The sequence below is a fragment of the Pseudorasbora parva genome, chromosome 16, assembly GCF_024679245.1.
Source record: "Pseudorasbora parva isolate DD20220531a chromosome 16, ASM2467924v1, whole genome shotgun sequence".
Taxonomy (NCBI): domain Eukaryota; kingdom Metazoa; phylum Chordata; class Actinopteri; order Cypriniformes; family Gobionidae; genus Pseudorasbora; species Pseudorasbora parva.
In genome coordinates this window covers 45,173,243-45,189,303 of record NC_090187.1, presented here as the reverse complement: position 1 = coordinate 45,189,303, position 16,061 = coordinate 45,173,243, and the positions used below count along the sequence as shown (strand labels likewise).

Sequence of the window (16,061 nt, the reverse complement as noted above, 5' to 3'; positions counted from 1 at the left end):
GCAGATCAGATACTGCCAATCATAGTTTTATGTCATTTTATGACTTGTTACGGCATAGTTATGACACAAACTCTCGTTATTTTATAATTAGGTCATAGTTATGAAGTTTTAACATGATTTGCTGTGTCTTATAATTAATAATTGTATGTCTTTGTATGACTTACGGCATAGTTACGACACAAATTCTCGTTATTTTGTAATTAGGTAATAATTATGAAGTTGTAACATGATTTGCTGTGTCTTGTGTGTCATAAATCATAATTTTATGTCATTTTATGACTTGTTACGGCATAGTTATGACACAAACTCTCGTTATTTTATAATTAGGTCATAATTATGAAGTTTTAACATGATTTGTCTCATGTGTCATAAATGCGCTTCTATAATTCTGTGGGGTAAGATGAGCCTTTTTTTACTCACGTGTTCCTCAAAATAAGAGAACATAGGGCGGATGTTCGATTAAAGTATTAAAGTAATTTCAAAATGCAACTTTGACAAAGGGTTTTAATTAAAAAAAGTGTTCCTGTGGCTCAGTTTACCCCGGGTTAGGGGTAAGTTGCACCATGTGGGTGTAAACGGACCAGCTAAATGAATCTGAGGCTGTGAAGGTAATTTCCCTCGTTTAAAAACACTTTCCTTTCACCAGTAGTCGTGTTTCTGCTCGTTATCTAACTTAAACAACACAAAACCAACCGATTGAAGTTGTAATATCAGTTTCTTTAATTGTTTGTATTTCTGAGACAATAACATCAAAACTGTAATACCTTCCCGAAAACAGACTAAACAGAGTTTGAGTAAAATTAAACAGAAACTGAATTAGAAGTTCAGAAGTTTACCTACAGTGGCTTATGGTGGGGTACGGAAACAAGCTGGCTCAATTTACCCCACAGCGTGTGGCCCACTTTGCCCCATAGCTGCCATTTGGGATAAAACTAGCTCGCTTATTTATCTAAACGATTTGCACGGTTTTATACACTGCTAAATCACCAGTGTGGATCATTAATATTTTTAGACCTGTTTAAATTCACTTTGATGACTTTGACGGTAAAATGTGAGGTTTTTAAAAAGTAAATGTGTCCTGTCTGGCAGAATTTGTCTATGTTTTCTATCTGTCTGTCTGTCTGTCTGTCTGTCTGTCTGTCTGTCTGTCTGTCTATCTATCTATCTATCTATCTGTCTGTCTGTCTATCTGTCTGTCTGTCTGTCTATCTATCTGTCTATCTGTCTGTCTATCTGTCTGTCTGTCTGTCTGTCTGTCTGTCTATCTATCTGTCTATCTGTCTGTCTATCTATCTGTCTGTCTGTCTGTCTGTCTGTCTATCTATCTATCTATCTATCAGTCTGTCTGTCTGTCTGTCTGTCTATCTATCTATCTATCTATCTATCTATCTATCTATCTATCTATCTATCTATCTATCTATCTATCTGTCTGTCTGTCTGTCTGTCTGTCTGTCTGTCTGTCTATCTGTCTGTCTGTCTGTCTGTCTGTCTATCTATCAATCTATCAATCTATCAGTCTGTCTGTCTGTCTGTCTGTCTGTCTATCTATCTATCTATCTATCTATCTATCTATCTATCTATCTATCTATCTGTCTGTCTGTCTGTCTGTCTGTCTGTCTGTCTGTCTGTCTATCTATCTGATCTGTCTGTCTGTCTGTCTGTCTGTCTGTCTGTCTGTCTGTCTGTCTATCTATCTATCTATCTATCTATCTGTCTATCTGTCTGTCTGTCTGTCTGTCTGTCTGTCTGTCTGTCTGTCTGTCTGTCTGTCTGTCTGTCTGTCTATCTATCTATCTATATATCTATCTATCTATCTATCTATCTATCTGTCTGTCTGTCTGTCTGTCTGTCTGTCTGTCTGTCTGTTTGTCTGTCTGTCTGTCTGTCTATCTGTCTGTCTGTCTGTCTGTCTGTCTGTCTGTCTGTCTGTCTGTCTATCTATCTATCTGTCTGTCTGTCTGTCTGTCTGTCTGTCTGTCTGTCTGTCTGTCTATCTATCTGTCTGTCTGTCTGTCTGTCTGTCTATCTATTCCAAAATATATGGTCACATGATAATAGAAGTGTACAGTTGCCAAGATTAAGGGGGTGGGTCAACTTACCCGCTGGCACATCTTACCCCACTCTGTGCTACCTTCTATTGAAATGCAGAGGCGGACATTAGTGGAGTATTTTTACTTTCTACTCAAATAAATTGTTCAAGTAAATACTTTATCAGTGTTTTTCTTTGGAAAACTTTTACTTCACTGCATTCCAAAGCATAATATAATGTCATGCTTTTTACTGCACTGCATGTCATAAATAAAAGTTGTTGTTTTTTTACCTTTAAGTCTAAATTTGAATTACTTTTACTTGAGTAAAAGTATACAGCACTACATTTTTAATGTATTTAAGTATTAAATGATATTCAATATGAAACGCAGTGCAGTAAAAAGTACAATATTATGATTTGCAAGGTTGTGAAGTAAAAGGTTTCCAAAGAAGAACACCGATAAAGGGCATATACTAGAAAAATTAAATGACTTGGAAAATAAAGATACTGCAGTGCTGTCCGCCGCTGGTGAGATGACAGTAAATAACTGCAGTGTGTTTGTGTTCGTGTAAGTCACGCGGCTGATATTTATAGCATGTGCCGCGTCAGCTCATAAGGATAAACTGGAGCTGTTGCAAAACGCTCTTCTTACTCAGTATTTTTGTCTTGTTTCCAGTCCTAATATCTAAATATTCTTAAATCAAGATGCATTTACTAGATCAGTAAAACGACATTAGATATTTTTTCTTGCTTTCTGGAGAAAAATATTAAAATGAGTTTGATTTTTCTCACCCCATTGGCAGATCATTTTGCCCGTTTTAAGCAAAAACTAACTTTATTTTTCTTAATGTAAGATTTAAAAAAATAATAATATTTGGACTGGCAACAAGACAAAAAAATTAGAGCAATTTTTGCAGTGTAGTATTTCAGTTTCTGTTAAATGTTTTCACTCCCAAATAGATTTTTCCTTTACATTTCTTTATGAAAGTATTGAACCATAGGCTACTTTTCGATGTGAGAGATGGCTTATATGTCTTGCATGTATCGAATTGTTTTGTTTGTTAATTTTGCAATAGAAAATAAAAAAACTACAATGGTTTCTTTTCTGGCCCCCCACACTGCAAATAACTAAAAAATAATAAGAAACCTAATCTTTCTAAATAATAAGAAAAATAATCTTGTTTTCTGTTTGAATTAAGATTATTTTTCTCACCCCATTGGCAGATTATTTATCTTATTTTAAGCAAAAACTCTCTTCATTTTGAGTTATTTTTCCCAAAACAAGACAATTACTTTTGCTTGTCTAGTAAATGCATCTTGATTTCAGAATGTTTAGATATTTGGACTCGAAACAAGACAAAAATACTGAGTAAGAAAAGCATTTTTGCAGTGCGAGCGCCCCCTGCTGGACTCAGGCCTCTCCTTCACACGCTGTGAGCTGGAGCTTAAGATGGCGGAGCGCATGGCTGCTCGTTTGTCCGCTCAGGAGGCGCAGATCGAGGCGTTGAGTCGCGAGATCCACCGCCTGCAGGACGGACTGACAGCCGGCTTTGAGTTCCTCAGCCCGGCCAGCGCCCCGAGCCTGGACGCGCTGCTCACCGAGAACCAGAAGCTGAAGTACCGGATCCTGCACCTCCGCCGAAGCCTCCTGAGCGAGCAGGAGACACCGGAGAACCGGAGCAAGACACCGGAGAACCGGGAGAACCGGAGCAAGACAACGGAGAACCGGAGCAAGAGCGAGCAACCGAAGGAGGAGATCCGGCCGAAGGTGCGACTCCACTATATTTATCATACAGTTAAATATTTTTCTAAATAAGCGCAGTTAGTAATAATATCACTGCAAAACATGCTCTTCTTATTTGTTTTGTTTTTTCTTGTTTCCAGTCCAAATCTAACAATTCTTAAATCAAGATGCATTTACTAGATCATTAAAACGACATGAGATTTTTTTCTTGTTTTTTTGTGGAAAAAAATATAAATATATTTGCTCAAAACATATTTGCTTAAAAAATATTTGGCAAAATGATCTGCCAATGGGGTGAGAAAAATAATCTTATTTCTGTTTGGGACGGAAACAAGATTTCAATCAGAAATAAGATTATTTTTCTCACCCCATTGGCAGATATTGATTTTATTTTTAAGTAAACAAGAAAAATTGTCGTTTTACTGATCTAGCAAATGCATCTTAATTTAAGAATCGTTAGATATTTGGACGGAAAACAAGACAAAAAATACTAAATCAGTTTTGCAGTGCACTAACACCAGAGGGACATTTATCATAGAGTTAAATATAGTTTTATTAAAGGAACACTCCAGTGTTTTTAGAGATAGGGCTTATTCAGCTTCTCTCCTACATTGGCCCGCGTATTCACATCGAGTACAAATAGCCATGCAGATTATAGGTAGGGTAGGTAAGAAACGGTTAACTTTTTTTTCCAAATTTGTTTAAATGTTCTTTAGTCGTTTTTCAGGTCCCTCAGTTCTCGAAATCGTTGGAAAGCCACGCGCGTTTGATTTCTTTGTTTATCCAAAAACTTCCTGTGCTTCGCCTTTTCTCGTCCTGTCTTCCTTTTTGTGCATTGTTTGCCTTCGCTGAACCCTGCACTGTGAATTTTGAATGCTCTTTCTCTGCCATTATTTTGCCGAGGTTTCGTATCTCTTGAACTGCTCGAACGTGGGCGGATCCTGTAGCGAAAGCGGTGGTTGCCATGGTAGCGAGAGAGAGTGACAGTCGCCCAAGCCAATCACTTGTTTCATCCCGAACGAAAATAATGAGCGGTATTTATTGCAGATTAAAAACTTTAGAGTCACTCGATTTTTATGCTCTCTTTTGCAGAGTACTCACATGTTAATTATGTATTGACATGTAAAGAAAGTTTAAACAAATTTGGACAAAAGTGTTTTAGATCATTCCTACCTACCCCACCTTTAAGACGAGGAGATTTAGGCAGATATTGGGACTATATTATGGGGAAGCAGAGATATCACGGCTCATCCTCACGTCCTCCGGCTGTCGAGCGACCGCAGTGTGTTGCGTGATATCTCTGCGTCTTAATCTGCGTCGCTAGTTGTTCTCGGTGTGAATACGCAGGCCACAAGAAGTCATTAGGTGGGGTTTTTGGATCACTTTTACTCGGGACATGCTATCTGGCAACATAGGATTCCATTCATTATGCTAAGCTAAGCTAGCGGCGACCCTGCCAAACTAAAGCAATGCACTGAGACACAAACGCATTCGCCCACACATCTAAATGTAGGAGAGAAGCTGAATAAGCCCCATCTCTAAACACGCCGGAGCGCTCCTTTAATAAGTGCAGTTACTAATAATATCACACGTTTGTTTATTGGAAATTTACCAGTGAAGCACTGAGTTGATATGCAGATAACATTAATAAAATGTATTTGTTTAGGGAAAATGTAACTATTCTCCTCTTAGTAAATCCGTCTGTAGTCTCAGACTGACCGACAGCTCCAGCGATTATTAAAGGAGCAAAATCTTCAGAATGAGCATCTCCTGATAGTTTCCTCTCCTCCGTCTCATCCCAGATGTTCATCATGTCTTTCTTTCATCAGTGGAAAAGAAATGAAGTTTTTTGAGGAAAACATTCCAGGATTTTTTCGCACTTAATGGACATCACACTCGGTACATTTTCATGACACGGAACAAAACGAACTGTGATTGGCTGCGTTACATGTCAATCAAACGTCCTCTTGGGCGGTGGCCAATGAGAGCTGTTGTGGAGGTGAGATATAGCTTCTCTATGTTGCACTACGGTTGCTAGGGTGGTCTAAATGGTTGCTAGGGTGTGGCTATACAGGCTGTGCGATATCCAATATCTTGTTAAATAATGTGATATTCGATATGCGATATGATATTGCAATTAGCGTGAAAAATATATTTAAAAAAATTTTTTATTTAAAAACTAATTAAAAAAACTAAAATTAATCCATTTGTGTTTCACATTCTTTCTGGGTAAAGAAAGCATCGCTACAACTTCGTGTGTGTGTGTGTGTGTGTGTGTGTCTGTGTGTCAGACAGCACGAGACTGTACGTTATTATTTTTCGCATATTATTGCGTTTAATAACTCTTTTTAACGTCAAGTCCCTTCAGATATCGGGCGTCATTGCGATATGCATATTTATGATATTTCGATCATTTCGATATATTGCACAGCCCTAGTTTAAGTGGTGATATATTTAAAGACACGCCCTAGCAACCATTTAGAGCACCCTAGCAACCGTAAAACAATGTTAACAAGCCAGAACATTTTAGAAATAGAGTTAGGCTTTTTTGACTCAAACTAGTCTATAAATGTCATCCCAAAAACTGTTTAGCAACCATATAGAGCACCCTAGCAACCGTACAAACACATGAATAAGCCATATCTCGGCAACAGAACGTGGTACAGGCACGGGGTCTTATAAAAGAGTGTAGTAAATGTGTGATGGTTTGTCTGGATCAGACTCTATTCCTCTGGGATCATGAAGCTCTTCCTCATTGATCTTCAGCCGTTGGTTCCCATTGAAGGCCATTATGAGGAGAAAAATCCTGGAATATTTTCCTCAAAAAAACTTAATTTCTTTTCTGACTGCAGAAAGAAAGACATGAACATCTGGGATTAGACGGAGGAGAGGAAACTATCAGGGAGTTTTTATTCTTGAAAAAAGGCCACGATCTGCTCTCCGTCTGGAGCTCTGCAGTCTGTCTGTGTTTAATCGTGTGTGTGTGTGTGTGTGTGAGCCTGTTTATGTGGTTTATGAGGACACAAATTTGTATAACTACATGGGTATTACATTGGTATTACACTATAAATGTGGTTTATGAGGACATATCAAATGTCCTCATAATTCAAATGGCCTTAAAAACATACTAAATGATGTTTTTTTGAGAAAGTAAAAATGCAGAATGTTTCCTGTGATGGGTAGGTTTAGGGGCTGTGTGTGTGTGTGTGTGTGATGGGTAGGTTTAGGGGCAGTGTGTGTGTGTGTGTGTGTGTGTGTGTGTGTGTGTGTGTGTGTGTGTGTGTGTGTGTGTGTGTGTGTGTGTGTGTGTGTGTGTGTGATGGGTAGGTTTAGGGGCAGTGTGTGTGTGTGATGGGTAGGTTTAGGGGCAGTGTGTGTGTGTGTGTGTGTGATGGGTAGGTTTAGGGGCAGTGTGTGTGTGTGTGTGTGTGTGTGTGTGTGCGTGTGTGTGTGTGTGTGTGTGTGTGTGATGGGTAGGTTTAGGGGCTGTGTGTGTGTGTGTGTGTGTGTGTGTGTGTGTGTGATGGGTAGGTTTAGGGGCAGTATAAGGGGATAGTAAATACGGTTTGTACAGTATAAAAACCATTACGCCTATGGAATGTCCCTGTAAACCACATAGACCAACATTTGTGTGTGTGTGTGGTTTATTAGAATGCTGCACCATCACGATCGAGTGCATCAGAAGGTCAAGAGAAGAACAGGAAGAAGGAAAAGCCTGAGTCAGCAGGAGAGGTAGGAGCGTCACACACACACACACACACACACACACACACACACACACACACACACACACACACACACACACACACACACTCTCTCTCTCTGGTAGTCCATCGATGTCCGATGATGACTTCTTCTATGACTTGTGTGTTCTTTGATGACTGTAAAGTCCGATGCGGGAAGCACACTGTCTTTTACAGACAGGGCATGTAAAAGTGTCTCCGGATTGCCTTGGGGGTGCGGGAACAAGCATTGCCTGTTTTCTCTGATCTCTTTTAGACAGGCGAAGTTCAATTCTCCTGGCTTCATAGCTTTGTGCTCCATTCTGACATGTTTGCCGCCAGAGTGTACGGTTTGCGGCACTACTTTCCAGGGATAAGGGGTTCATCCCACACTTCTTAAGAGAGGCTTTTAGTTGGTCTTTCAGTCTCTTTTTTTGACCTCCTGCAGAACGACATCCAAGATGTAATTGCCCGTACAATACCTTACGCGGAAAGCGACTTGATGGCATTCTCACCACATGACCAAGCCATCTAAGTTGGTATAGCATTAGAGTTGCTTCTATACTCCAACAGTTCGCTTTTTTCAGGATATCAACATGTGGCACTCGATCTTGCCAAGTCACCTTAAGGATACGCTGCAGGCATCTAATGTGGAAAGACTCCAACATTTTCAGATGTCGAGCATAGATAGTCCATGTCTCAGAACCATACAGAAGGGCGGTGAGGCAGATTGCCCGATAAACAGCAATCTTTGTGTGGAGATTTAAATTTGTGTTACTGAACACTCTTTTCCTCAACCTCCCAAATGAAGATGCAGCCTGCTTGATCCTATATTGAATATCTTGATCTATGCTACAGTCATTTGATAGATAACTGCCAAGATATTTGAAGTGTGGCACTATAGTAAGTGTGGAATCATGAACAGTGAAAACTGGTGGCTTTTGTGGAGGATCCGAGGACCACTGACAAAGGACTTCCGTTTTCTTGATATTCACAGCTAGACCCATCCTGCTGTATGCTTTAACTACAGCATTAAGAGTATTCTGTAAGTCTTCTGGAGTATGTGACACCAAGGCACAATCGTCTGCATACTGCAATTCCAGCACTCGTACCAACTGAAGCTTAGTGACTGCCTGGAACCTCCTGATGTTAAACAGGTTACCATCCAGTCTATAAGCCACTGTAACGCCACTTTCTTCTTCCATTTCTTTATGCAGCAGCTTTGTGACACACAGTAAGAAGATGTTAAACAAGACTGGTGCAAGAACACAGCCCTGCCTTACTCCAGTGCCTACTGCAAAGTGTGCAGATTCTAGTCCACCCAATGTCACTTTGGCAGTCATCCCATCATGGAACTGTCGTAGCAATGTGGTAAACTTTACAGAGCATCCAAAATGCAAAAGCACTTCCCATAAGATGTCACGATTTCCAGAATCAAAGGCTTTGGAAAGATCCACAAAAGCAATGAACAAGTTCTTATGTTGTTCGCGACATTTCTCCTGCAGCTGGCGTGTGGTAAATATCATGTCCACTGTACTTCGACCTGCTCTGAACCCGCTTTGGGATTCAGGCAATAGATTTTCTGAGATAGTATTAACAAGTCTATGGAGCATTACCTTTGCCAGAACTTTACCTGCAACTGAAAGAAGAGAGATACCCCTACTATTTTCACAAATGGACCTGTCACCCTTGTTTTTATATATTGTGACAATATTTGCATCCTTCCACTGTTGGGGAATATTTTCTTGCTGCCACACTAGGGTGATGAACTGATGGATTGCCCTTGTGCAGAGGTACCCTCCTTCCTTCAGGAGCTCAGCAGGAATACAGTCAGGCCCAGGGGACTTGCTGTTTTTCAAATTCTTGATTGCAGCATACACTTCAGAAAAAGAAGGTGGAACATCAAGACTCTGAATGCTTGGTAAAGTTGGTAGTTCCTCCAGCACTGTAAGATCAACAGATGCCTTTTGGTTTAATAAGGCTTGAAAATGCTCTCCCCATCTTTGAACAATACCTGTTTGGTCCTTAATGAGGGTCAATTCATCAGCTGATCTCAAGGGGCAGATCGAGTAAGATATTGGGCCATAAATGGCCTTAACTGCATTATAAAAATTATGCATATCATGCTTATCTGCAAAGGATTGAATCTGCTGGGCCTTGGATATCCACCACTGATTCTGCAGTTGCCGCAAGGTCCCTTGCATTGCTTTTCTCTGTCCGTGCCAGACCTTCTTAAGAGTTTCACAAGTTGGATTATTAAGGAAGGCTTTATGGGTCAGAGCCCACTTTAGACCCAGCTCTGGAGGCTCTCTCACACACACACACACACACACACACACACACACACACACACACACACACACACACACACACACACACACGAGCACAGCTGCGGTCAGAGCCCACTTTAGACCCAGCTCTGAACGCTCTCACACACACACACACACACATACACACAAGCACAGCTGTGGTTAAAGCCCACTTTAGACCCCACACACACACACACACACACACACACACACACACACACACACACACACACACACACACTCTCTCTCACTCACACTCACTCTCACACACTCACTCTCACATTCACACTCCCTCACTCTCTCACACTCACTCACTCTCTCACACTCCCTCACTCTCTCACACTCCCTCACTCTCTCACACTCTCTCACACTCACTCACTCTCTCTCTCTCTTTCACTCTCTCACACTCACTCTCTCACACTCCCTCACTCTCTCAGACTCACTCTCACATTCACTCACACTCACTTACTCACACTCACACTCACTCTCTCACACTCACTCACACTCACTCTCTCACACTCACTCAATCACTCTCACATTCACTCACACTCACTCTCTCACACTCACTCTCTCACACTCCCTCACTCTCTCACACTCTCACACTCACTCTCTCACACTCCCTCACACTCCCTCACATTCACTCACACTCACTCCCTCACTCTCTCACACTCACTCTCACACTCACTCAATCACTCTCACACTCACTCTCACACTCACACTCTCACACTCACACTCTCACACTCACTCTCACACTCACTCTCACACTCACTCTCACACTCCCTCACTCTCACACTCCCTCACTCACTCACACTCACTCACATTCACTCACATTCACTCACACTCACTCACATTCACTCACACTCACTCTCTGACACTCACTCAATCACTCTCAAATTCACTCACTCTCACATTCACTCTCTCACACTCACTCTCTCACACTCACTCTCTCACACACACTCACTCACTCACTCTCTCTCACACTCACTCACTCTCCCACTCACTCTCTCACACGCACTCTCTCCCACTCACTCACTCACTCACTCTCACTCTCTCTCACACTCACTCTCTCACACTCACTCTCTCACACTCACACTCTCTCACACTCACTCTCTCACACGCACTCTCTCACACGCACTCTCTCACACGCACTCTCTCACACTCACTCACTCACTCTCACTCTCTCTCACACTCACTCTCTCACACTCACTCTCTCACACTCACTCTCTCACACTCACTCTCTCACACTCACTCTCTCACACGCACTCTCTCACACGCACTCTCTCTCACTCACTCTCTCACACGCACTCTCTCACACGCACTCTCTCACACGCACTCTCTCACACTCACTCACTCACTCTCACTCTCTCTCACACTCACTCTCTCACACTCACTCTCTCACACTCACTCTCTCACACGCACTCTCACACGCACTCACTCTCTCTCACTCTCACTCTCTCTCACACTCACTCTCTCACACGCACTCTCTCACACGCACTCTCTCACACTCACTCACTCACTCACTCTCTCTCACACTCACTCTCTCTCACTCACTCTCTCCCACTCACTCTCTCACACGCACTCTCTCCCACTCACTCACTCACTCTCTCTCACACTCACTCTCTCTCACACTCACTCTCTCACACTCACTCTCTCACACTCACTCTCTCACACGCACTCTCTCACACGCACTCTCTCACACGCACTCTCTCACACGCACTCTCTCACACGCACTCTCTCACACGCACTCTCTCACACTCACTCTCTCACACTCACTCTCACACTCACTCACTCTCTCACACTCACTCACTCTCTCACACTCACTCACTCTCACTCACTCACTCACATTCACTCACATTCACTCACTCCCTCACACTCACTCCCTCACACTCACTCCCTCACACTCACTCTCTCACACTCACTCTCTCTCCCTCTTTCTCCTCAGGTGAAGCCATGTCCTGGTTTTGTCTCGGCCCGTTTAGAGCTCTATGAGCGGCTGAAGCAGGAGAGTGAGGCTCTGCTGGCGGAGCGAGCGGCCGCTTCTCATCCAATCAGGGTTCAGCTTCAGGACGGACAAACACTGACGGCCACAGCCTGGGTCAGCAGCCCGTACCAGCTTGCCTGCTCCATCAGGTGTGTGTGTGTGTGTGTGTGAGAGAGAGAGAGAGAGAGAGAGAGAGAGAGAGAGAGAGAGAGAGAGAGAGAGAGAGAGTGTGTGTGTGTGTCCTGAAGCGCCGCGAGTGTGTTGATGTTGTTGTTTGTGTTGGTCAGTCGAGGTCTAGCTGATAACTCTGTGATCGCTCGTGTGAACGGAGAACTGTGGGATCTGGACCGACCTCTGGAGACCGACTGCAGTCTGGAGCTGCTGCGCTTCGACCATGAGGACGCTCAGGCCGTGAGTGACCGCACACACACACACACACACACACACACACACACACACACACACCCTGAAGTTGTTTTCCGCCTCAGGTGTACTGGCACTCCAGTGCTCATATCCTGGGAGAGGCTATGGAGCGTTTCTACGGCGGCTGTCTCTGCTACGGTCCGCCCATTGAGAACGGCTTCTACTACGACATGTTCCTGGATGGACAGAAGTGAGTGGAGCTGACTTCAGTTAAGTTGACTTGACTTGACTTGACTTAAGTTGACTTGACTTGACTTGACTTGACTTAAGTTGAGTTAAGTTGACTTGAGTTAAGTTGACTTGAGTTAAGTTGACTTGACTTAAGTTGACTTGACTTAAGTTGACTTGACTTAAGTTGACTTGACTTAAGTTGACTTGACTTGACTTAAGTTGACTTGACTTGACTTAAGTTGACTTGACTTGACTTAAGTTGACTTGACTTGACTTAAGTTGACTTGACTTGACTTAAGTTGACTTGACTTGACTTAAGTTGACTTGACTTAAGTTGACTTGAGTAGAGGCGTGTCCAGAGCTGACCTCATCAGCGTGTGTGTTGATTGACAGAGGCGTGTCGAGCTCAGAGTTCGCTGATCTGGAGCTCCTCTGCAGGGGAATCATGAAGGAAAAGCAGCCGTTTGAGAGGCTGGAGATCAGGAAGGAGACGCTGCTCCAGATGTTTAAGGTACACATTTAATCATTCCGTTTCAGCATTAGGTAATGCACCAGGAACTGTCCTGAACAAACAACAAACGAGTGTGTTTTTATCAACGTTACGAAGATTAATAATGTTGTAAAAGTATTGCTTGCTGTTAGTTATCGCGTTAACTCTCGTCAACGAGCGTTACGTTTTTTTCTAGTACAACAAGTTCAAGTGTCGCATCCTGAACGAGAAGGTTTCCACGGCGACCACGACAGTCTACAGGTAACACAGGAAGTGATGTTTCTCCGTACGGCTGCTGCAAAGCCTCGTTATGACTTCCTCTTCCTGTCGCAGGTGCGGCCCTCTGATCGATCTGTGCCGCGGCCCACACGTACGGCACACCGGCAAGATCAAAGCGCTCAAGATCTATAAGGTACATTAATAGAATTAAATTAAATGGAGTGTAATTGAATTGGACATAATTGAATAGAATTAAATTAAATTTTCATGGAATTTAATTGAATTAAATAGACCTGAGCTGAAGTGTGTGTGTGTGTGTGTGTGTGTGTGTGTGTGTGTGTGTGTGTGTGTGTGTGTGTGTGTGTGTGTGTGTGTGTTCAGAACTCCTCCACGTACTGGGAGGGCCGCTCTGACATGGAGACTCTTCAGCGGATTTATGGGATCTCTTTTCCGGACAGTAAGATGCTGAAGGAATGGGAACGTTTCCAGGAGGAGGCCAGAAGCAGAGACCACCGCAAGATCGGGAAGGTTTGGGACGAGCTGGCTCACTGAGCCGAGAATATTCATCACATCTGTATGTGTTCACACTCATTAAAGGGTTAATTCACCCAAAAATGAAATGTCAGTCATTAACTCCTCACCCTAATGTCGCTCCACACCCGTAAGACCTCTTTACCTCTTTTAATAAAGATTCAAACGGTTATGAGTCAGCGAATTGATTCATGATTCGGATCGCGTGTCAAACTGCTGAAATCACGAGTCATTGGCGATCCGAATCATGAGTCGATTCACTGACTCATAACCGTTTGAATCTTTATTTGAGGATTGAACACAAACGCGGAAGAGAAGCCAATGCTGAATAAAGTCGTAGTTTTTGTTATTTTTGGACCCAAATGTATTTTGGATGCTTCAAGAGACTCTAATTAACCCACTGATGTCTCATATGGACTACTGTGATGATGTTTTTATTCCCTTTCTGGACATGGACAGTATAGTGTGCATACACCTGCATACGCTCTCGGACTAAATATAAAATATCTTAAACTGTGTGTGAAGATGAGCGGAGGTCTGACGGGTGTGGAGCGACATTAGGGAGAGGAGTTAATGACAGAAGTTTCAGTTTTGGCTGAACTAACCCTTTATTGTTTAAATATGCACACATTTGGATGCACTTCCAGAACAGAAATCTGAACATTGGAACGCCATAATTCCAGTTAAAGGAGATTTTGGATATAAATCAGTTTTTAGGAGTAACATGTTGAAAGTTTCAGATTATCGATATGAATAAAACAGATTTCTGACTCAAACTCACCGTCTTTAGAGATGGAGATTTAAATCTACAGACGCTAATAGATCAAGTGCACTAAAATAAACACTCCAAAGTGTGTTTCGTGTCCACGGGTCTGAAAGGAGAAGATTGCCTTAATCACAGGAAACGTTTTGGCTTTATGGAATATGATTTTATACCCGTATCAAAATGTGCTGTAAGCAATCGCTTTTATTAATTCCTGGTTCACTTCGTAAAACTTAACACTTTAGTTGCTTATTATCAAGCATATTAGACCGTTTATTACTTATAAAGCACATATTAATGCGTTATTCTGCAGGAGCATATTCTCCATCTCTACCCAAAACCCAAACTTCACCACTATCTTAAATACATCTTAATTTAAGAATAGGTAGATATTTTGACAAGACAAATGACAGTAAGAAGAGTGTGTTGTGCAGTGTGCAAATACAATATAACTTTTTGTTTTGCATATAATAAAAAAAATCACTGCATTTTTTTGCATGTAGTAAAATAAAAACTAGATATTTCCCTCATATTGAAAATAATATCAACATTTAAAACTGTTAAAGCTGTTTTCTTTGGGAATATATTGAAAAATATTTTTCTGTGATCAAAGCTGAATTTATTTGATTAAAAACAGTAAAAATCACAAAATATTATCCAGATTTAAAGGGATAGTTCAGCCAATAATGAGCCTGATGTTGATCTGCTGACCCCCAGGGCATCAACATGTCGGTGTGTGTGTGTGTGTGTGTTTCTTCAGGAGAACACAAATGAAGATGTTTAACTCAACCGCTGCTGTGTGTCGGTCATATAATGATGTGAATGGGGAACAATTCTATGAGAGCAAAACAAACAAACAAACATGCTTAGACAACACACACACACACACACACTGCTGCTGGTGACGACACACTGATGTCTGAAGACACGAACCGATCTGTTTCTGAGAGAAACACAACAGTATTTGTGTTATTTTACCTCATATCAGACGAATCTCATCTAGTGTTCCCATCCGCTATTACTGCCGTCTGATGAGGTCAGACCGCCGCGATTATAGATATATAATGCATTATATGACCGACACACAGCAACGTTTGAGTTAAAAATCTTGATTAGTGTTCTCCTGAAGAAACACACACACCGACATGATGGGTCATCAGAGAAACATCACAGGCTCATTATTGGCTGAACTATCCCTTTAACTCATGACAATCATGCGCTTTAAATATTTTAAAGGTCCCGTTCTTCGCGTGTTTTCGAAGCGTTGATTATGTTCACAGTGTGCAATATAACATGAGCTCATGTTTCGCGTGTAAAAACACAGTATTTATCACACAATCTGTACAGCGCTGTTTCCTTTGTCCTACAAACGGCCTGATGATTTCCTTGTTCTATGAAGTCCCTCCTTCAGAAACACGTAACGAGTTCTGATTGGGCCAGCGCTTCCCGTGTTGTGATTGGACAGCAGCTTAGCGCACTTTGCCCGGAAAGGTCCCGCCTCTTACCATAATGGGGCGATGCAAGTGCTGAATGCGCGCTCTTCTCCACGCGGGAGAGCAACGAGACCACGCCCCCTATTCTGCATGTTCTTGTGGGCGGAGCTTTAGTCAACAAACGGTTCTAGTGACGTCATCACAGCAGGAAGTGCAGCGGTGTAGACCAAACCGGCCGCTCGCTGT

At 42.2% G+C, this 16,061-nt stretch overlaps 1 protein-coding gene across 5 annotated transcripts in view; it reads left to right on the top strand.

The window, feature by feature from the left end:
- tars3 (threonyl-tRNA synthetase 3) overlaps window positions 1–16,061 on the top strand; it is a 65,660-nt gene that overhangs the window by 27,157 nt on the left and 22,442 nt on the right. For all 5 annotated transcript variants that reach the window (XR_010898415.1, XR_010898414.1, XM_067419183.1 and 2 more), the window contains 9 exons: window positions 3,420–3,797; window positions 7,425–7,505; window positions 11,747–11,934; window positions 12,073–12,196; window positions 12,274–12,398; window positions 12,773–12,890; window positions 13,066–13,130; window positions 13,203–13,281; window positions 13,470–13,616. Coding sequence is in view for 3 of the 5 variants with exons in the window: in XM_067419183.1 (XP_067275284.1) it covers window positions 3,480–3,797; window positions 7,425–7,505; window positions 11,747–11,934; window positions 12,073–12,196; window positions 12,274–12,398; window positions 12,773–12,890; window positions 13,066–13,130; window positions 13,203–13,281; window positions 13,470–13,616 (1,245 nt within the window). In the remaining 2 variants the exon portion in view is untranslated. The remainder of the gene's footprint in view (window positions 1–3,419; window positions 3,798–7,424; window positions 7,506–11,746; window positions 11,935–12,072; window positions 12,197–12,273; window positions 12,399–12,772; window positions 12,891–13,065; window positions 13,131–13,202; window positions 13,282–13,469; window positions 13,617–16,061) is intronic.